This window comes from Tiliqua scincoides, chromosome 2, assembly GCF_035046505.1.
Source record: "Tiliqua scincoides isolate rTilSci1 chromosome 2, rTilSci1.hap2, whole genome shotgun sequence".
NCBI lineage: Eukaryota > Metazoa > Chordata > Lepidosauria > Squamata > Scincidae > Tiliqua > Tiliqua scincoides.
Window position 1 is genome coordinate 67,500,344 of NC_089822.1, and position 22,775 is coordinate 67,523,118.

General features: G+C 41.8%; 1 protein-coding gene across 1 annotated transcript in view; it reads left to right on the forward strand.

The window, feature by feature from the left end:
* Positions 1-22,775, forward strand: part of LOC136642158 (guanine nucleotide-binding protein G(q) subunit alpha) — a 100,842-nt gene that overhangs the window by 70,663 nt on the left and 7,404 nt on the right. Inside the window, exons 3-6 of the mRNA XM_066618428.1 lie at positions 9,156-9,310; positions 16,158-16,286; positions 18,426-18,555; positions 21,467-21,620. Of these exons, the coding sequence (XP_066474525.1) occupies positions 9,156-9,310; positions 16,158-16,286; positions 18,426-18,555; positions 21,467-21,620 (568 nt within the window). The remainder of the gene's footprint in view (positions 1-9,155; positions 9,311-16,157; positions 16,287-18,425; positions 18,556-21,466; positions 21,621-22,775) is intronic.

The window sequence follows — 22,775 nt, forward strand, 5'->3', positions numbered from 1 at the left end:
ATTTCATTTGCCTTGGCCTGAATAAACTAAGATATGTTTCCAGAGATCAGACAGCTTATATCTCTTTTGGACAGCCCTGCTTTTTAGGACTGTCTTTTTCAAGATTTGGTTGCATAGTGCTTTTCTGTGTTGGGGACTTTCAATCCTTTAGCATTTATGAAGAGGAAGCTACTAGGTGGGTTATGTACCTGAAGCTCACTCTGTACTGTGGACATGGCCTATGACCATGGGTTGCAAATGAACAGTGAACTGCCTTGATCTTTTGGATTTAACCTTCACTATTCTGTGGTGTTTCTTCCTCCTTTGGAGTCTTGTGCCTATGACCTTGCTTTTATTTCTTCCCCCCGTTTTATCTCTTCCCCCCTTTTTTGTCTAGAACAGTGGTTCCCAAACTTCTGAGCATCGGGACCCACTTTAAAGAAAGTTTCATTTTACCAGATGCTTAAGCATCTGTGGCTATAATATAAAGCAGCAGTGCTCCCCCTCCCCCCGGCAAGTAGCAGGTTGTTTATCCCATGATGCAAATAGCCTTATCTGCCTTTCAATTTCGCAACCTACCAAAAATTGGATTGTGACCCACTGTTGGGCTACAGACCCACAGTTTGGGAATTTCTGGTCTAAAACAATGCTTCTCAGCATTTATCCTCTGCTGTTCCACTTCACATGGTCCACCTATTCAATGTACTATCAGAAGTAGCTGGTGATGACATCATTGCCAGTTACTTCTGGGTTGGGAGACCAGATGCAATACAAACACCAGTAAGAGGCTCAGGGTGGACGTATATAAAAGCACATAAAGCATGCTTTGGAATCTCCTACCACTGTTTGTTGTGTTGAGTTCCTGGTCTCGCTGCTGGGTGCCAGGTGTTCAGGGGTCCCACAAGTATCACCAGACACCCCCTCAGGTACCACTCATGGTACCTGTACCACTGGTTGTGAAACACTGATCTAGAATATTGTTTCTAGTTGTGTTCATACAATAATGATGGGGGAGGGGGAGAGAGAGAGAATGTGTGTATACTGCCTATAATTTTAAGCAGTAATTAAATTCACACTTCAGCTGACTAAGCTAATAGCTTCATTGAGAGGGGTGTGAGGATAATTAGCAAGCACTTATAGTTTTAAGTGAGCTGAGCTTTAAAGACAAGGTGTGTTAACATATAATCATGCTAGATTAATATGGTATACTTAACAGTACATCATATATTTGTACCAATTATATTTCACTATACATTTGTGCAGTACGGGGGGGGGGGCGTATTCCCGGATCCTGTATCTGCAGATTCAGTTATCCAGGGATTGCATGCACATCCTCATTGGAGGTGAGGGGAGCAGAGCACCCCTCACTTCCAGAAGGGCCTCTGAGCTTAGCAGAAAAACGGCTTCCCTGGACCTCCCAATACCTTGTTAGGCATTAAAAATGTCACTTCCGGTTTCATGGAGAAACCAGAAGTTGCTTTTTTTGCCTACTGAGCTCTGAAGCCCCTCCAGAGGTGAGGGGAGAAGAGCTCTTCTTGCTCTTGAATGGGGGGGTGCAACCCCTTGGGCTGTGGGAACGGGCGTTTACCCATATCTGTGTTTTCAGCTGAATGGAACCCCTGTAGATAAGGTGGTACACCTGTACTGTAAACCTAAAATGACTAAAGGCCCAATCCTAAGGGTGCACTATGCTGGCACAACTTATGTTCCACCAGCAGAGTGTGCTTTTTGTCTGTTGCAAATGCATCTTATGGAGAGTGCAGCCTGGCCACCATCAGAAGCAGCAAGCAGCCAGGTCTGTATGGTCACAGACTAGGGATTCCTACTTCCTCAGGTGAGGCCACCACGCATGAGGTTGGACGATGTGGGGATGTGTGGAATAGGAGTGGAGTGGAGGGCGGATTGGGCCCGGGAAGGGGGCAGGTTCAGCAGCAGCAGCACCTGCCGAGTTCTTACCCCTTCCTGGGCATGTCACCTTCACATGTCAACACGGACTTGTACTAGCGATTTTGCCGGCGCAGATCTGAGTTTTCCTGCTGAGCCTGCAGGTCAAAGAAATAAATGTTCCCTTATCTCGAGGAGGCCTTTCAAAGCCAAAATTCCCCTGTGGGATTCAACAGACACTGCATTGGCACTACTGCATCGCCATACAGTTGTGGTGAATTGGGCTGCCTGACATAATCTAAAGTCTAATCACTCTGTTTCATTGGAAGTGTGCAGGCAAAATTCAATTCCTTGTAGTACCTTTGTTAACTTTCTAGTTGTTTCTTTGTTAGCTATAGTTTATCTACCTGTGTCATTTGTACACATTAAGCTGTGAAGAATAGCTTCAGTTTTGTTTGTTCTGTGAAAGACGTCATGGCTCTCATGTGTTGCACATGTTCAAAGTAAATAGTTAAGCAACTAAAAGAGATAACTGCGTTACAAACAGTACTGGAGCCATGTTGGCTGAGGAACAGGCTACTAGGCCTGTTCAAATGCTTGCTGCAAGTAAGCATGGAGCCAGAAGAGAGTGACAGGATGTGAAGGGTTCAAGGCTGTGCATTTCAGTGTATAGTCTGTTCATTTCAGTTATGTTCATTTTTTTTATACTGTCCTTCCTCCAAAGAACTCAAGGTGGTGTACATGGTTCCTTCCCTCCTTTTGACTTCACAACAACCTTGTGAGATAGGTGAGGCTGAGAGATAATGACTAGTCCATAGTCACCCAGGAAGCTTCATTACAGTCCAAGGCATAATGTTGTATTTAAGGAATTTTTTTTAAAAGAGAGAGAGAGAGTAGCCTCCTTCACTTCAAACAAATGCATTTTGTATGAGTTGCAGATTTCACACTATTGACCATTAGATTAAAATAAATCAGACTGTATACTTTTCAAGCAATAGTACATTGTTTGTCTGACTGGCACTACATTTGTTATTATTTGTAGTAGTGTGTACTCATTGTAGTTGTTCTCATGATGGTAATTGGTGTCCTAACAATTGGATTGTACTATGAAAATTGCAGTCCCTATTAACATTAGCAAAAGGTGCTATGCATTTACATAAACACAAAAACAGTGAATATTGTGTAACTCCACTTTTGCTTGTTTCACTGGAATAGCAAGTGGGCCGGGTTCAGTTTAGGGATAAATGTGGCATTAGCCTCTAGTTTCAAATATGTTTGGGTTTTTCCTCACCCATTCTCCGGTCATATTCACTTTAGACCAGTGTTCTTCAACTTGGGGTCATGACCCCATTGAGGTTGTGCAACCCCGTTGAGGGGTTGCAGCAGCTTATAGCAATGAAAATGGTTGAATACCATTGAACTAGAGCACCATCAGGTAATGGGGGAGGCATCTGATGTACCCCTTTGGTTACCTGGAGATTGTGCCCCAGTCCTGCTCAGGTTCTTGGCAGTTGTGCTAAAATAGCTTTTAATAGTGACAGGCTTCATGGTAAATTTTTCTGTTCTCTCTATTAAGAATATTTGGTTACAATGAACAGTGATGGGAGGGCATAACAGGAAGAGTAGATGGTGTCAGGGGCAGGCAGATAAGTTCCTGGGAGGGGGGCAGGATCAACAGTGGGACCCCAATCTTTATATTTTATTTTATTTTATTTATTACAGCATGAAAAGCGTTGAAGACCACTGCTTTAGACAAAACACTGATAAAACATAAGTTTTACTTTGGAATAATAACCTAAAGCAGTGTTTCTCAAACTGTGGGTCAGGACCCACTAGGTGGGTCACAAGCCAATTTCAGGTGGATCCCCATTCATTTCAATATTTTATTTTTAATACATTAGACTTGATACTACCCTGGTAACTGACTGCATTTGGTGAAATGTCATAGATCTGTACATTTAACAGGCTACTATGAAGATGCTTTTAACAATGATAGTAAATGGAACTTACTCCAGGGTATGTGTGGGTAGGATTGCAGCCTATGATTGTTAAAAATTTTCCTGCTTAATGATGTCATTTCTGGTCATGACATCACTTCTGGTGGGTCCTGACAGATTCTCATTCTTAAAAGTGGGTTCTGGTGCTAAAGGAGTGAGAACCACTGACCTAAAGAAATAAATCAAATTCATGTAAGCAATTATAAAAATATTTTACTTTACTAAAATTGTAATTATTTATTTAAATTATACATGTAAAAGTATTTTCCTTCCCCTGATGGGAAAAGCATAAGTGTGGTAAGAATTATACCCCCTGAAGATATTGTATTCACTGCTCAGTAATGGCCCAATCCTAATCAAGACTAGGCTGGTGCAACAGGAGAAGTTTAAACAGTGGAATGATATTCTGCTGTTGTAAAATGATTGTCAGTGGCATATGCTGTGTGCTTCTGGCAGCTATTTTGCAAGAGCTGCTACAAGAGGCAGTGGTTCCACAGTCTCGCTGTCAGAGCCTACTGCTCCTATTGGCGCTGGTAAGCCAATGCTGAGGGCAGTCAGTGGGTGGAGCAGCGGTAGGGAGGGGGAGAGCATTGATGCTGGGAAGGCAGCAGTATCAGCAACAGTGGAACCCCTGAATCCTATTGCCCTTCCCAGCTTCAGTCTGCCTTCCTGGATCCATTTGGACTTCTGTCAGCAAAGGCACTGGCACAGGTCCAAGTGCCAGGAGATTCCCCTCAGGCGAGGGAACAACTGTTTCTTAATCCAAAGGACCCCCCCCCTCCCCAGGATGCAGTGTGTGCTTCAACGGCGCAGCTGTATCAGCTGAGAGGATTTACTTAGTATTGGGCTGTCTGTATCTCTATTAAATTCTATGGGAAATCGGCACCCCCCCCCAAATTCCTCACAGAAAAGCTGTTTCAAAATGTAATGCCCCTTGTGCTTGCCAAACGTTGGGGCAGAACAGACACTTCTTTCACAGAGCTGATTCTTCCAAGACCTTGATAGATGAATATAGATTACAGGTGGAGCCTGTTTATCTGCAGAATTTCCATCTGTGGATCTAGCTCAATGTGGGTCCCCTGGACCTGTGTGGAGTCAGACTTGGCCCCACCTGAGCCATCTGGAGGCTCTTCTGAATTATTTGGAGACTTGTGCCTGAAAACTGGAAGTGCCATTCTAGGACCTCTGGAGACCATTTTGAGACCTGTGGAGGCTGCACATGGCTCTGGAGGCATGGACCTCATGGCTGCGCATGCGCATAGAGGCATGCTCCAGACTCTGGGCTGTTCTGGGGCCAGAGCAAGGCTCTGGTCATGTTCGGAGCTTAGGGTACCCCGAAATCCACATGATTTGATATCATGTTGAATTTGGTATCCATGAGGCTTCCAGGATCAGAACCCTGGCCATCTGTATATGAGTCTTCGTGTAATTGTGGCCCTCTCCTTGGTCATTCCGTTTTCTCTCCAACTGTTGTTTTCCCAGCATTATTCTTCTCCCTTAGGATCAGCCCTTCCCATCAGGTAGAACTCATCAAGCAGATTTACATCTCATTTCACTGCGCAGCATTATAGTTTTCATCATACCCTACTTTGTGGGCAAAGTGTTGGTTTTATCAGGTCAGGAAGGAATTCACAAGGGAGAAAGAAGGGGAAATGAGACAAGGGAGCGTGTAGCACAGCTAATTTCTCCGTCTCCATCTGAAGACATTTCATGCTATTAATACAATCGGATTAAACTTCTATGCAGCTTGAATGATTGTCATGGGCCAATTGCATGAAGCTAGTTTTCTGCAAGCATGGCTATAACTGCCTGGTGGTGGTCTGCAATTTGGGGGTAAATGTGTTTGTTTCTATGAACATATGGTATAATTAGGCTTTCTAGGTAACTGCTGAGCCTCCCCCCAGCACACAATTCCAACATAAGCTTTAACATCTTGTAGTCCTGCCATTTTTTATTCCTGATACAGGCCCCATGTTTTTAATGATAGTACAGCACTTAGAAATTCAGCACAGGCAGCTTTTCTATAACTGAACCCTCAAGTGCTAGGGAAATTCACGCCTGTTGAATATCTGTCATGAAGCCTTTAGGAAAACGAGTACGTCTGTTAGAAGAAAGCAACAAGCTTTTAAAGAGGTGGGTTTCTAAGATCCCAATCCTATGCAGGTCTGCTCAGAAGTAAGTCCCATTATAGTCAATTGGACTTACTCCCAGGAAAGTGTGGATAGGATTGCAGCCTAAACCTGTTTGATGGACCAGGCCAAACTGGCAGGCTTGCACCTGAGTTTAAGCCCCCTGTTGATGGATCAGGTAATGTTGGTTCTGATATGACACAATATTAAGCTTATCCAGGACCTGGCTGAATTAAGATATTTGAGTGAACAATTCTGTCTGTAATTTCCCAGCCTATGAAGCAAATCACGACTTCCAGCTACAGTACAGGTTGTCTCTCAGCTGAAGAGTGTTCAAGAGGGTTACAGCCCAATCCTACCAAAATCCCAGTGCAGTGATGCAGTTGCACCACCATGGTCCCCCCCCCCCCGCATCCCGTGGGGGAGTTCTGGCATGTTGAGACCTCCTCAGGTTAAGAGGTCTACACAGACCTGCGCTAGCTATATCTCTGGTGCAAATCCACTACCAATGAAGGCAGATTGGACCTGGGAAGGAGGTTAGGTTTTGGTGGGTGCTGCTGCTCCTGAACCTGCCCATTTCCTGGATCTGAGCCACTTTCCTCTCTGCTCCCATTGGCTCCCTCCACCTCATTCCACCCCCTCTGCAGTCCCCTCTGCAGGATGGGTGTCCCACATGGATCACCACATGCACCTGGTTGCTGGCAGTGTCAGTCAGGCTGTACAAATGGTGTTGCAATTGTGACAGCTGTGAAGTGCATTGCACTGCCGGAATGTGCCATTCGGATTAGGCTGTAAAATTATTATCCTATTTCAAGAGCATGAACTACCCCAAATGTTACTGTTAACAACTTAATTGATCTGAAAGGTTAGTATCACAGCAAATTCAAAACTGAGATCAAGGTTGCAAATTCCTTTGGAAAGCCAGGTTTTGGATAGAGGGTGAATTATTGTTATTATTATTTTAATATTTTTTTCTCAGACTGTTGTGGTGTTTTCTGGGGGAAACTGGGGAAACAAAATTATTCATAAAGAAACCTAACTTTGTAAGTCAAAAATATTTTGCAGTGATAATTTGCCTCAACTTGAGCCTGTTTCTGTTGCCTTGGTAACGCAAACCGGAACTGAAAATTGAATTTTGAGCTTGTGATTGTTTAGCTGTGTGAAATAACTAAGCAAACAGAAGGGGAATTTCCAGGTTATAAAACTCAGTTTCAGTTTGTTGGTTGAGTTAAACTAATTATGTTTTCCAGACACTTCCCTGTCCTTTTGGTGCTTGGTCAGATTTCAGCTCCTCCTTAGAACATTTGTAGCCTCATTCAGACAAACTTTGCCAGGATAAGAGCATGCTTGAGCTGTCTGTTGCCTAGCCTGCTAAGCCCTGCTGCCCAAGTATACAGCATTTGTCTGCATTGTCTAAAGCTGTACCCAGGGAGGCTCTTGGACATGCAGTGTTTGTCTGAACAGGGCAAGTGTGTATACTGAATCATCATTGTCTTCATGAGCAAATGAAGATCACTTACTCCATTTTATGATTATCTTGAGACTTCATGTTTAATGATGCAGAGTATAATGTTTGCTTCTTAATATAACTTGTACATGGGTATGTGTGCCAGAGTGAATTTCTTGTAAGTAGGAACCAAACCTTTCCCATGGCTAATCGCGTATCTCTTAAAGAGGCAGTAGCAAGGATACATGTGCATTCCTCATGTGTATCTTCATATATTATCACATATCCAGCAAGAGTTGATATAGTGTAGAGGCTAAGGGTCTGAACTGCTGATCAAGATAAATCTCACTTCAGCCGTGAATTCTCACTAAATGGCCTTGGGCCAACTACTCCATCTTGGCCTCAACCCTCCAGTTGCAATGTAGGATAATGCAGTAAGCCCACATCTTATTCAGAATAAATTTGCATGAATTCTAGTATATGTACTTGCCCCCTCCCCAACAAAAAGACAGTTACTTTGCTTAGGATATCAATTACAGAGCATTAAATGGTTGCAAGTGAAATAAATACTGTAAATAGCTGCATTTGGGCAAGTGGGAGCTAATTGGAGAGAGACAGGAGAAAAAGTAATGGAATTAGTCTGGGCTGAACTGGGTTTCCTTCCCAGTCACCCAGGAGAAGAAGGTGATTTAGCAGAAAGCTTTGAAAGTTTTGATGAAGGATTTTAGATGGGGGGGGGAACTATTATGAAGATTTAAAGAAGATGGGAGAGAGAGAAGGTGGTAGTGGGGAGAAGGTTACCTTTGAAGTACTTTTTACCTTTACCAAGATCTTTTGTCAACTTAGGTTTCTTGTAGTTCTCATATCTTCTAGTTTTAGTAAAACTAACTACCCAATCCTATGGCAATTATACACTAGTGGGACTAGTTTCCTGCTGATGTAAAAGACTCTGCAAAAGTGCAAAGATCATGCTGCAGCCAGAAGGCACCCCAGCAGCAGGTCCTAGACAGCATCAGGGCAGGTAGGCTGGCATGGGAGGCAGTTCATGGGCAGGAAGGGGTTGGAGGGGAGGGGGAGGAACAGGGACGTGTCAGGGCAGGAAGGGGTAACTCCGGTTGCAGTGGCTTTTGCCGGATCCTATCCCCCATTTTTGCACCCAGCATGCCTCCTGGCTATCTTCAGACATGTGCCTGCAAAATGGTTGGCACAGGTCCAAGGGAGACCCATAGACAATCTGCTGGCCTACCAGGAGGTAAGTAAAAAAATACCCTCTGCAGGTTATCTGATCACCATCACCACCATAGCATTCAGTGCCTCCTCTATTGGCGCTGTTGCATACTGTAACTTTAGAGAGTATAGGATTGGGCTGTCAGTAAACTCTGAGTTTGTGGATATAAGCATGTTCAAAAACAGTTCAGTTTGTGAATAAGCCTTCCTGTTACAGCTTCATCCTAATTGCTGTGTCTTTCATTGTTTTTTCCGTAATATTTTCTTTTCTTTTTCCTAAGCTGTAGGAAAAGTATGTGGTTTTTATATAGACAGGCACACATTTTAGAAGGAATGTTTACTGCAAGTCTGAGAAAGGATACTTCCAGATGCTCCCAGGCAGACATTCACTATCCATTTAAACTGAAGCTCTATCTCTCTAACTTAATGTACCTCCTATATGATACCTGTAGCAAACCTAAATGTAATCTTTGATTTTTTTTATTATGATAGGCCAATGCACAACTAGTTCGAGAAGTTGATATAGAGAAAGTATCTTCATTTGAGAACCCCTATGTAGATGCAATAAAGAGTTTATGGAATGACCCTGGAATCCAAGAATGCTATGATAGACGACGGGAATATCAGCTGTCAGACTCCACTAAATAGTAAGTACAAATATGAACATCTTTTGGACAGTAATGTTGATTTTAGGCAGATGGCTTTTGCAGCCATTTACCCACTACTTTCTAAAATACTGGATATCTTTTTCTTTCTGGTTTCCTTCCTTTCTAAATTAAAATAAATATCTGAAGGGTAGTTTTTAGAATACCCTGTTGACAGTGCACTTAATTATAAAGAAGTATATGTATACACATACTAATTTAATATTTGTAAATTGCAAAACATGATTAAAACTAGAGAAGGCCTGGCTTTTGTATTAGGCAGCATTGGTCTGTATGTCTTTTGCAAAAATCTATTGCAATGTAAAATACATTAAGATATAATGTAAGGGTTAATGATATAAGTTAATGTAAGGGTAACAGATATAAGTTAAAGGGTTAATATTACTTCTAGCGTTAGCAGTATTACTAATTCCCCAGTGGGGAATGTTCCTGGAGTTTCCAGCAAAAATCAGGTATCAGCAGGTCTACATACTGTTCCATTCAGGAGGCCTGCATACTAAAGATGGGCATCCCTATCCTGACCTCTGATTGTTGAAAACAGGGCTCAAGTCAAAGTGTCTGCAGAACGTCTTTGAAGGAGTCTGTGGGTAAGCAGAAGTTCCTTCTCTTCCTCTCCTCCAAGGACCCCTGAGCTTCAAAATCCCAACATTGGCCCCTCTACAGGGTCCTGTTACTTCAGGAAATTGAAGATTTATTTTATATTAAACATAAAACCCATCCTGAAGTATCCTTAAAACAATGCACAGCATTACTGCAATATAAACTTTTAAAATTCATTGAAACAAGCAACAGAATATTTGAGATTGAATTTTACTTCATGTAAAAAGCTCTGCAGAGGTCTAGGAAATATATCCAAGATTTCTTGGCACCTGGAGACCAGGTCTTACATGAAGTATTCATAGTGGCAGTCCCTCTTTGATTATGAAAATGGGTCTTGATATGAATAACTACATTTTAGACCCACTCTTAGAAAGAATGAATATACTAAAAATTTGCACTTTCCAAATTCTCTGAGGAGCCTTGATCAATGACTTTGTTCACACTACAGGCTTAATTCTTGAAAGGTTTTCTGTGTTTCCTTGGATTTCAAAAGCAACAAGAACTAAGTAAACAGCTCTTGTACAGGCCTGCATCCTACTTTAACTTTCTTTCCTACAAATGCGAGATGTGTGTCTCTCTCTCTAAATTAGAACTGAAATGAACCTAGTATGCTTGTGAAAGGTTTATGCTGACAGCTTCCTGTGCTGTGCAAAATGTGCTTGATGGTGTTTGTGAAATTGTGAGGCTGATTTTGTGTCTGGTGTAATTTTGCAAACTTTTAAACTGCAAAGTGGCTCATCTGTTTGGCAACAGGAACCTCTGCAGAGAAAAGTGAAAACAAGCCCAGCTCCTTATACGATCTCTGACATGTGCATATACATCATGTTTTGAATCCTGATCAAAATATCTGGATTATGATTGTATAAGCGTTTAATTGTGTAGGATATACAAATTCTGTTTAAAATCTATTTTGCCATAATGCAAGTTTTACAGCAGGTATAGTATGTAATTAAATTGTACTAATTATAATGAATCTTAGGAATAAACTTGGTCACTAGCCCCGTTAGTAGATTAATACCTGTGTTAATTGATTCATGTTTTGCCAGAAACTGGCATTAATTGATTCTAGATGAGTGGTAAGAGGAAACAGATCTTTTAGTGATACACTCCATTGCCACAAGGAATTTTTCACTTACAGAGAAATTCTTTTGCTACAGTACATATAAAATTTGATAGGGTAGCATCTGTTTCACTTCCAGCAAGCACTTCTCTGTCTGAACTAGGAAATTGTGGAAGCTACTCGAAATTCTAATTTATGCAATTTCTTGGCCTTACCTTTAAAAGCTCAAGGCAGTGTTGTCTCAGCAAGATTTGCTAAATATACATATCCATTATTTTTCTCAGTCTTTGCTTAGAATTATAAGACTGCAGTGCAAAAGCTATGTATCAAAATGATTTCATCTTTGATGTGAAAGAAACTGCAAACATAGAACCTTCAGTGTAGCAAATGAGAAGAAATGATGAACTGAAGAATGTCCACCCACATTCTAATTAGATTTTCTAGGCAGTGTGTTGTAGTCAAACTGCGTGCCTATTTTAGTCTACAATTATATAACTTCAGCTTGCATCACTGTTGTGACAAATGTGGTCAAAGCTGTATAATTTTATGAAGACATCTGAACTACTGATTATTGATTATCAAGACTATCTTGGTAAGCTACAAATGTTAGTGACTTTTCCTGTTTTAAAGTTGGATCCAATTAGATTTGCTGTCTTTTCCGATATGAAAGAGTACCAGTGGATGCATCCTTAGCATGTGTTGTGAGTTTACAGTACATTAGGTGTTACTTTTACTAAGAGAATGTCAACATGGTAACTGTATGAGCAAGTCTTGCTTGTGCATGTCATTCCCCTTACCATGTGTAAAATATGATGTTTGAGCGAAACTACATAATGCCTTCATCTGTTATATGGAGTCTCCTTGTCACTACAGTTGTATCATTTGAATGAAGACTCAAAGAATGGGTCTTGGGTTTGGGGAATACCACAAACGAATTAACATATCATGGTCTTGTTCAAATATTTTGTTACATTAAAGGCACAGTAAGGGAGCTGGGAGGCCATGCATGAGATTCATAATCATTTGGACTGTTAACAACATTCAGTAAAAGTAATGGCAGGAGGTCTGGTCTAGAGGGTAGAGCCTCCGTCTGCCTGAAGATAACATCCACAAGGTCGCCAGTTCGAGGCCACCGGCACCGTTCGACCTTGAAGCAGCTGACAAGCTGAAGCAGAGCTATTCCATCTGCTCTGAGCGTGGGAGGATGGAGGCCAGAATGTGAAGCCAGATCGGAATGAAACACCTGAATGTAGTGGTTCTTGAAAGAAAGAACCTTCTTTCAATTGTAAAAATCCCTATTTAATAAGGGATTTAAAGAAGCCTGCCTATGTAAACCGCCTTGAATAAAGTCTTGAATAAAGACCAAGAAAGGCGGTATATAAATACCTGTTGTTGTTGTTGTTGTTGTTGTTAATAATAATAATAATAATAATAATAATAATAATAATAATAATGCCTGGCCAAACCCTTTATCCCTCACATAAAGTCTACTATTATCTTCTTTCAACAAGAGATGAAGACACTGCATAGTGTGTGCGCACACACATGTGTTTAAAGAACTTCTGGCATTGTTAGCAGAATCTTATACTTTGCACTGGTGCAGCAACCGATGCGTGCTGTCGCAAACATTCTGTAAAGCACATTGCGACAGTGCAGAAGATAGGGGGTGGCAGTGGGAAGGCATGTGCTGTTCTGCCAGTGCCAGTATAGAAAGGAATGTGCACTGGAGCAGGTAAGAGCTACTACAAGCAGCATTTATCAATACAGGCAAATGCTTCTGCATGTTGGGACTGACCTGACCTGGGGAGATAAGGTCAACCGATATGTTGTCACAGACTCTATGTTGCATGAACACTGTCCATTCACTTACTAATTCATTGGTGTTTTTTACATTATTTTTCTTACTACTTATAAGTTTTTAACTTTTGTTGTAAACTGTCCTGAATCTTGTACAAAGAGCAGAACATTTTTTTTTTTAAATAATGTTCTAAAAGAACCCTAGGTTTCTTTGGAACACAATTTGAAAACTACTAGGCTAGGTAATGTCTTGGCCATTTTTTTGTATATCTGGGGCACTGATTCCAAAAAAGGCACCACTTTTGCCCTATCATGACTAGTTTCTGAGATCAAGCACTGCCTCATTCGTGAATGATTTAAGCAACTTCATCATGAGGAAGCCTATGCTGTGGCTTTTTCATAAGGAAGCTGCTTAAACCATTCACTAGTGAAGTTATACCGTATCTCTGAAACTAGACACGATAGGGCAAAAATGGTGCCTTTTTTTTGAATCGGTGCCCCAAATTCATATAAAACCAACATAAATTTTGAAAAAGTTTTCTGACCCTCAAATTCACAGCCCTGTATTGTTTAAATCAGATACCATGGTTGGCAACCTTCAGTCTCGAAAGACTATGGTATAGGCCTACAGCACCCGGTATTCCCAGGCGGTCTCCCATCCAAGTACTAACCAGGCCTGACCCTGCTTAGCTTCCAAGATCAGACAAGATCAGTCATGTGCAGCATAGATACCATACACTCTATAAAAATTGTAATATGATTTTAACAATTAACAATAACTCACAATTAACTATTTTGTGAGTGCCAAAAACCTCTGCTAACTGGGTAAAAGGCACTTTTTCAAGTGGGTGCTCCTCCTTTATTAATCAGGGGGAGAATAACTTGCCCTCCTCACCCCAGCAGTGTCTTTTCTAGTGGCTGTCTGCTGCTGTTCTTTTGCATCTTTTTATATTGTGAGCCCTTTTGGCACAGGGAGCCATTAGTTATTTGATTTTCTCTGTAAACTGCTTTGTGAACTTTTTGTTGAAAAGCGGTATATCAATACTGATAATAATAATAGTAAATAATATTTGACTTTAAAGGAAACTTCACTCAGGGTTTGAACCTTTAAATTCCAGACATGAAATGTGTGTTGACCAGTGTGGTTCAGAGCACTCTTTGTTTTTGTGCAATTTATAACAGCAGTAATGCTCTCTAATGTTTTTTCCTGGAAATTTGCATTAGGTTTCATACTAAGCTCAAAGATTTCAGGTACTTTTGAAAGACATGCAATATGTGTGATTACTCAGGCAACCCTCCCTCCAATAGATTTTAGAATTGCAGCACTATTTCAGTCATTTGTTCATTATATAATATTTTATAGATCTAATCTGTCTCATATTATGTATGTTCAATGAAACATTTAATGAAGCAATTATTTGTAGTTTTGAATTGCACTTCCTGTATTTTTAGTGCAAGCCACATTTTTTAAAAAGTTCATTATAGCTGCATTTTGTTCTGTAAAAATGATTTGGAGTGGCTGCTGAGGCAATTCTATGGAGTTGCCATAGTGATAGGCCTGAGGTGCATTACCAAGGTAATATGTGTGAAACAAGCTGTTGGCCTTAGTGTGCTTACTGCTTTCTGACGCAGCTACAGAATTCTAGCGTAGCTTAGATTTACAGGGTAACTTGGAAGATAGTATGACATGGTGATAGTTTCAAAAGATGCTTAGGCCGGTCAAAGTTCTGTCTAAAACCTCAGTCACCTGTGAAAGGGGGCAAGCTTTTTGGGCTTCCTAGGATCGTTCGTTGTGATAAAGGCTCCTGGCTGGAGTCTACTGTGTCTGGGTTTTAGTACTCTGAGTGTAGGTATCATCATAGACCAGAGTGGGCAAACTTCAGCCCAGGGGTCCTTTGTGGCCCTTGAGGTCTCCCAATCTGGCTCGCTGGGAACCCCCAGTCTCCAGTGAGCCTCTGGCCTGTTGGAGACTGTTGCAGTCCCTGCTGGCCCATGACTGCTGGTTCCAACCCCCAGACAGGTAAGGGGATATATTTCCCATTATCCCATGTTGTGTGGAAGCCACCCCATGGGGCTACTTGGAGCTAAATTAGTGATGTGGATCCAGGCAGCCTGGTATATTGCTGATCTGGCTGGGGGGGGGGGGGAAGGATACGACCTAAGTCACCCAGGCCAGTCCCACCCCCCTGCTGGGTCAGGCCTGCCCTTCCCATGCCCCAAAACGTCCTGCCCTGTTACCACCCTCTCAAACCCCCCCCCCCAAGCTGTTTGCCCTTAGCCAGCACAAACTTATTGGCCCAGGGCCTGGATCAGTTGCGGAGAGGCCAGCATGTGTCCTTGCTATGGCCTTCCTGACTCCAGAGTAGTTGCAAACGCACTTTGTGGCACGTTTGCAACAGTCTCAGGCTGGCGCAAGGGGCATGTTGGTTAGGATTGTGCTCTAATTCAACTGTCAAACATTGCTGTGATACCTGAACGAGACTTTCTTTTAATCTCTTTCTACTTGTAAACTGTGATTTGTCTGCATTTTATTTTAAACAAAACTGATTATAGTGTTGCCAACATTCAGTCCTGCATTTTTTGAGCAACTCTTTGTGCTAAATATCCCCAGATTTTAAATGGGTATTATTTCCCAATGCGACTCGCACACCTATTAAAACATAGCAGATTAGGCCTCTGGGTAAAAGAGGAAATTAGTCCTTGGATATCACTTGGCAGATAGTCTTGTTACAAATAAAATGCAGTCAGGCCTCAGGCCTAATTCTCATTGTTGTATGACATGCCTGTTTCATATGGAAGATATTTTGTTAAAATGCACCCTCACATGGTGAGAGTTGGTATTTACCATGACATGTTAACTTCCAGTTTTCAATTATCTTCTCTCAGAATTTGAACATTCAGACAGGCATGACTGGTTAAAAAAATGAGAAAGTCAAGTTACACAGATTCTGTGTCAAAATTCCAGACTCTTCAGCTGTTTGTAAGAAATATTGTAATCTAATCTCTTTATAGTTTGTTATTTTTTCCATATCTACTTCATTCTTTAACTCAGCCATTTTCAACCACTGTGCCATAGCACACTGGCGTGCTGCGAATGGTCTGCAGGTGTGCTGCGGGAGTTTGGGGTAGGGTCATTTATTATAATGACCATTGGGGGATGTGAGCCATTGGGGGATGTGAGCCTCCCACCAACAGCATGGTGTGCCTTGTCAATTGTCATACAACTGATGGTGTGCATTGACAATTTGAGTACCTTGTCAGTGTGCCGTGAGACGAAAACAGTTGAAAATCACTGCTAACTTAACGTTGCTCCTTCCTTCAGTGGGACTATAGTATCACTATCTATTCCTGTTGTTTCTTTCCTCCATATAGTTATCTTAATGACTTGGACCGTATAGCATGCTCTGGCTACCTCCCCACCCAACAAGATGTGCTTAGAGTTCGAGTTCCAACAACAGGAATAATTGAATATCCATTTGACTTACAAAGCGTCATTTTCAGGTAGAGAAAATGTTTTTATTTTTCATTTCCTTAATGTGTTACTTCTAGATTCTTTTATCAGCACTGTAAAATACATTGCTGACCAGGTGTTAATAAGAGAAAAAACTCATTTCAAAGGGCTTAAAAAACACCACCACATGGTATTACAAGTGGGAGCAAATTCAAGCAAACTGTTCTTGCCTCCTTTGATCCTTATCTTGGAACAGTATTAACTGACCCATTGTTAATATAATTGAATAATGGAGGTCAGAGAATGCTTTGAGGTTGCCTTAAACCTAAATATGAACTTTAGGGAGTGCTTTTATTTGTGCATGTATGTTATAAAAATATAACTTCGTAGTCGCACATAGCAGATAACATCCCAACTAGTGCTTCTAGAAGTACCTCTTCCACATTAATGGAGGAGGTCCCTGCCCTTGTCACTGCTTTTCATTTATTTTAAAGTGTATCTCAGTGTTTGAAGATATACCAGATAGGTTGACAGTAATGTAGGCATTTTGCACTGAGGACATTTTGAAAATTAATGTTCAGGATCCTTAAAATTCGTAAAGTTGCTGCTCCCGAATTACTTTGGAGCAATTTCATTGAAGTTCTTTTGAACAATATGAGGTAGTTATTTGATTACTATAGAAAGTCTGCCTCATTAATCTGACCCTAACCTTCCTAGTACAATTGTAAAGCAGAACAGCTGAACTGCCTGCCATTTACACTGGTTTCCCCAGTTGTTAATGTCCAAGTTGCAGATTGCTGCATTAGTGCTTTTTTGCAGGCACAGTATGTCCTTTAGTGGTGCATTAGCACAGACATGGTAGTGTTGGGCTGACAAGAACATAAGAACATAAGAACAGCCCCACTGGATCAGGCCATAGGCCCATCTAGTCCAGCTTCCTGTATCTCACAGCGGCCCACCAAATGCCCCAGGGAGCACACCAGATAACAAGAGACCTCATCCTGGTGCTCTCCCCTACATCTGGCATTCTGACTTAACCCATTCCTAAAATCAGGAGGTTGCGCATACACATCATGGCTTGTACCCCATAATGGATTTTTCCTCCAGAAACTCATCCAATCCCCTTTTAAAGGCGTCTAGGCTAGACGCCAGCACCACATCCTGTGGCAAGGAATTCCACAGACCGACCACGCGCTGAGTAAAGAAGCTGACTGAGTAAAGAGCTGACTGTCTTGAGCTATGTACATTTTAGCTTCCATACAGACCTCCTGAACTGAACCAATAGGTATGTAGGGAGCTTAGTGTACACGGGGATATGCAATGCGAGGGCAGCAGGTGATGCAGAAGTGATCCGTTGCTGTCCATGGAAAGACACCACAGTTGCCCTGCCTCCTTACTCCCAAGGAGGCTCTCCTTATTCCCAAAGAAGCTCTCCTTACTCCTGCTTTCTTGGGTGTAGGGTGAGCCTCCTCAGGTGGGGAGGGGTGGGGAAGTGGGTGGGGTGGCTGCAGTGTTTTTCCATGGATTAAGATGGGGCAGTTCTGCCTCACCTGCCACCCCTCACACCTCCCTGGTGTACACATGAATGGCGTGTATACAGGTCTAGCCTATTTATACATGGATTTTTTAAACACGGATTTGACTCAACACGAATGGCCCCTGCAAATAATGTGCTGATCTCTGGAGAAGGGGAAAAATGCATCCCTTTAAAATCAGTTTTAAAAACTGAACAGTCCTTTAACAACAGCCTCCTTAACGAGAGAGGGGGGGGCAGCAGGCTAACAATCCATCAATCCTTCTCTCTCCTTCGGACCCCTCCCTTCCCCCAGCACAAGAAAGAAAGGTGATCATTTTGCATTGGTGAAGGGAGGGGCTGAGTGCTGATGGATTGTCTTCTTAATAACTCTTATCTTAGAGTCAAAAGGTCAGCAAGGCTCTTTTTCAATCACTGGAACAAAGAAACTTTGTTTTTTAAATTGATTTGCTATAGTACTTTTTTTTATCCACATGAGTGCTTGGAATGGAACCCAGGCGAATAATTAGTTTCAACCTGTAGTTGCTTTTACTCCTTGCTATTCAGGCAACAATTTAAGTGATTTCTATAGCAAGAATTTATATAAATATAAAATACGTAAGTTTGTATGTTATCATACTTAGTTTGATCTCTATGGATTTTGCTAATATTGCAGAATGGTGGATGTGGGTGGTCAGCGATCAGAGCGAAGAAAATGGATACACTGCTTTGAAAATGTCACTTCTATAATGTTTCTAGTAGCCCTTAGTGAATATGATCAAGTACTTGTGGAGTCAGATAATGAGGTAAGAAATAATAAGAAATGTACTTGAAGTAATTTAAGAAAATGTTTGCTGTCATGTCCTGAGTGAGATTTCCCCATGATGTTTAAGGCTGCACTGTTGTTTGAGAAGAATCTTTTCCGTGGTGGCATTGCTGCTGAAAAAGCTGGCTGGCTCAAACAAGCTTGTAGGGTTCTCCTTTTGTGGGCTTTTGGGGACTGGTTGCCCTTTTGGCTTCTGCTGTTGGATGTTGCTATTTTGTTCTGTTTGTGTCTGGTTCATGTTTTTGCCCATGATGGAAAAGATAGGTGTTTTTACTAGTTGCATTTCCCTCAGGTAAAGGATGGGTGCAAATCCACAACATAGTTGGTTTGTATTATTTAAGGCTGCCAACCCTGTACCAGTACAAAGCAGAGTTGAGAATTTTAGAATCTCTGTATATCTGAGTGTAGCTATAAAATAGAGCCAGTTCCTCATAAGTATGTGCTGAGGAATGCCTATAGCTCAGAAGACATATACTTTATCCATGAAATCCTAGATTCAATTTCACTGTCCCCAATGGTGATAAATTTTCCTAGTTTTTATTCTGTTTTATGCTTTTCATTTTTATTCTGTTTTATGCATTTCATTTTGTGAAAATGTTTTAAACGCAAAAATAACAGTTAATTTTTTTCTCAACTTAAATAATCGTATTTACTGTATAGAATTGCATTGCAAGAGTGTATGACCTTAATAATAATTAACAGCAACCACAACAATAAAAATAACAACTAAAAACTGGGCCAAAGTATCTGAATAGGTTCCTGATCCACTTTTTAAAGCTAAAGGATGACCAAAATTAGAGCACCAAAGTTGAAAAAATACCAACAAAATGGAAACCAATTTTAATGATTCAGGGCCCTGGTAATATTACCTCATTTGAGACTACACACAACTTACAGTATTGTACTCGTCTAGGGATTTTATTTTACCTTTTTATGGTAATGTGTGGTTGATTGCTTGGGTTAATAGAAGACCTACTTTAGTCAGGAATGTTGACTCTTAAGTTATTTTTGCAACTCTTTGCTTGACATCATTCACAAAAAGAAAGCATATCCAATGTCCAACAATCATACTTTCAGAGAGTAATATGCTGACATTTTCTTTGGAAAAAGGATCACAAGATTATGGAAATTGACATATCTTGTTTCTGTGACAGGCTTTGAGATATGAGGAAGGCTGCAGCATTCGGGGAGGCTTGGCAAAATCATTCTGAACCTTTTGTAAAAAACTCTGAAAGCAGACAGTTTGTCCGCAGCACTTGCTGCTGTGTGGCTGTGATCTAAATTCAAGTTGTTGTTGTTCATGTTAAATTGCATGGCTCCTCAAGTTTGTTCTAGAAAGAAAAATTAGTTGGATGAGCCGATTAACCAAACACATGTGCTTGGAGGCTGAAGGAATAGTTATGGACGTTTACAGCTAAAGTGCTAGATCTGCATGGAAAACGTTAGTGAAAATAAGTAAATGGCCCAATCCTATCTACCCCTCCCCCACTGATGCAGCTGCACCACCACAGCATGCACTGCATCCTGCGGTGAAGGGAGGAGGTCCTGAAGGTTTTTTCCAGGTAACTGAACATTTGTTCCCTTGTCCAGGGGTAAAGCCTCTGATGCTCTGTTCATACCTGCACCAAAGATTTTGCTGGTGCACGTCCAAGTGATTCTGGGAAAGCAGGTCAAGACCAGGAAGGGGATTAGGATATTTGTGATGCTGCCGCCGCCACCTATACTGCCCACCCCCAATCCTGGTCTCCCCCTCTCCACGCTGTTCTTCCTTCTCCCACCCCTTGCACCAATTTACCGGTGCTGGGGCTTCTTTGCAGGTTACTTGCACATGGCTATGGCTGTGCATGCGGTGATGCAGCTGTGCGGAACAGCAGGCCACCTTTTGAGACCTCTATAAAACATGCTGGGCTGCCAGAATGTGAATTCTGACAGCACAGAAGACCCATTGGATTGGGCCCTGAGTCTTTGTTTCACTTGTTGCATTTAACCAGTAGAAATTTGTAAGTGAAATGTATATAGTTTCTGTTATACATGTTGTTCATTTCTGGCCTCTATAAGAAGGAAAGAACCAAGGCATGTTTTTCCCTTACTCCCAATCTACCTCTCTTGCAGTTTCGAGTTTAGCACTACCCATAGTTTGCTGTGACACCTTAACTGGAAGAGCTATGCTTAGTGCTTGCCCTGCAAACCAGAATGGTAAACAATGGTTTTCATTGGATATCTAACTTTGATTTTGAAGGGTAGGTGCTAAAGCCTAGTTTGTAGATGCAGACATTGCTGTAAATCAGGGGTGCTCAATAGGTGGATCGTGATCTACTAGTAGATCATGAGGCAAAATGAGTAGATCATGGAGCCCTGTCTCTACAAACTGTTAATATGTCAGTTTCGTCTAGTGACTAGACGAAACTGACATATTTAGCTGACACTAAACTGACACTGAAACTGACACTTTAGCTGCTCTTCAGGCATGCAGCAACAAAACTGACAAAACTGACTAGACTCCAGCAGGGGCTCCATACATTAAAGGGGGTGTCTGTCAGACGCTTCCTTCCCCCCTGGTAGATCTCCGGGCCTTGCTGGGTTTCAAAGTAGCTCTCAAGCCAAAAACGTGTGAGCACCCCTGCTGTAAATCATGGTTAGCCCTAACAGAAAACTGAAAGGGAATTGTAGCACAAGAGGGAGCAAGAAAGAGTGTGTGAGCCTCTGGCCTGTTTCTTGTCCTTGAACTATGTTTTAGAAGATCATCTTAATTGACCCTAAGAGTGTTTAAATGTTTATATGAAGGTGACCCAAGACAAATAATTTAATACACTACCATGGAACACTTATACTTCTGTAGCTTGCATATGTGTTTTATGTTCTCTCATTTTGTTGATTTTTCTTCTCCCCAGAATCGAATGGAGGAAAGCAAAGCACTATTTAGGACAATTATCACATATCCCTGGTTCCAGAACTCTTCGGTCATTCTGTTCTTAAATAAAAAAGATCTTCTAGAGGAGAAAATAATGTACTCCCATCTAGTTGACTATTTCCCAGAGTATGATGGTAAGACCTTATATTGAAGATCTTATAACAGCAACACTGCAGAACTGATATCAAGGTCACGCCTGGGAGGTCCTTGAGGCCCTTCTGATGGGGGTCGGCACCCGTGTTGGGTCAAATCCGTGGGTGCATCCTCAGATAAGGATGACTGATTAAGTACCATTCAAAGGAACAGAGGAAGCTATGTAGCAATTTTGAAAGTGCTGAATGTGTGTTCACAGACACAGGGAATGAGAGTATAGGAGGAGCCTATTTATTTGCAGAATTTCTATCCATGAATCAGGCTCAACGTGGGTTCCTAGGACCTGCCTGCGCAGCCAGATGTGGCCCCACCTAAGCCCTCTGGAGAACCATTAGCCTCAGAAAGGCCTCTGGAGGTCCTATAAAGACACTTCGGGTTTTCAGGCTGGCACCTCCAGAGAAATGGCCTCTGAGGCTTTTGGGGGGCTTTTTTGAGGCCCATGGAGGCCGCACACAGCCTCCATGGGTCTCTGAAAGCCCTCCAGAGGTCCTCAAAGGGCACTTCCAATTTTCACCCAAAAACCAAAAGTGCCCTTCTAGGACCTCCGGAGGGCATTCTGAGGCCTGTGGTGGCTGCACATTGCCTCCATAGGCTTCAGAACAGCTCCAGACACAATGAGGAAGGGTCCGGTCGTGTTCAGAGCTGGGTGGACCCCAAATTTTGCTTTACTTTGTTTCACGTGAAATTCAGTATTTGCGTGGGTTCCAGGAACGAAACCCTCGTGAATAATGAGAGTCCATTGTATAAGAAGTTGATTCTTTTGAACTTCTTTGCTATTGCCCCAATCTAATGTGATTCAAAAGAATAGACTGTATCAAATCTAATTATTACAAAAGCAAAAGCGTGCTAAAAGGGTTCTCGGCAATCCGCACTCAGGCTTTGCTCTGCACCCACTTCACTGGAAACACTATCTTTCATTACTGACTGTTTTAAAATATATATACCTTGCTTTTCTTCAACTGGAAGTGGCTTTCAAATTCAAAATGTAAAAACTACTAATACAATTTGCATGCTGCTTCTGTAGGGGGCAGGAGTGCTTTACTTTCAAACTTTACCTGCTCCCTTCATTGACCTCTAGGGATCACCTCTTCCCAGCCTCTATTCCAGAGCTGCACATCATCTTCCGCTAGGGTTAG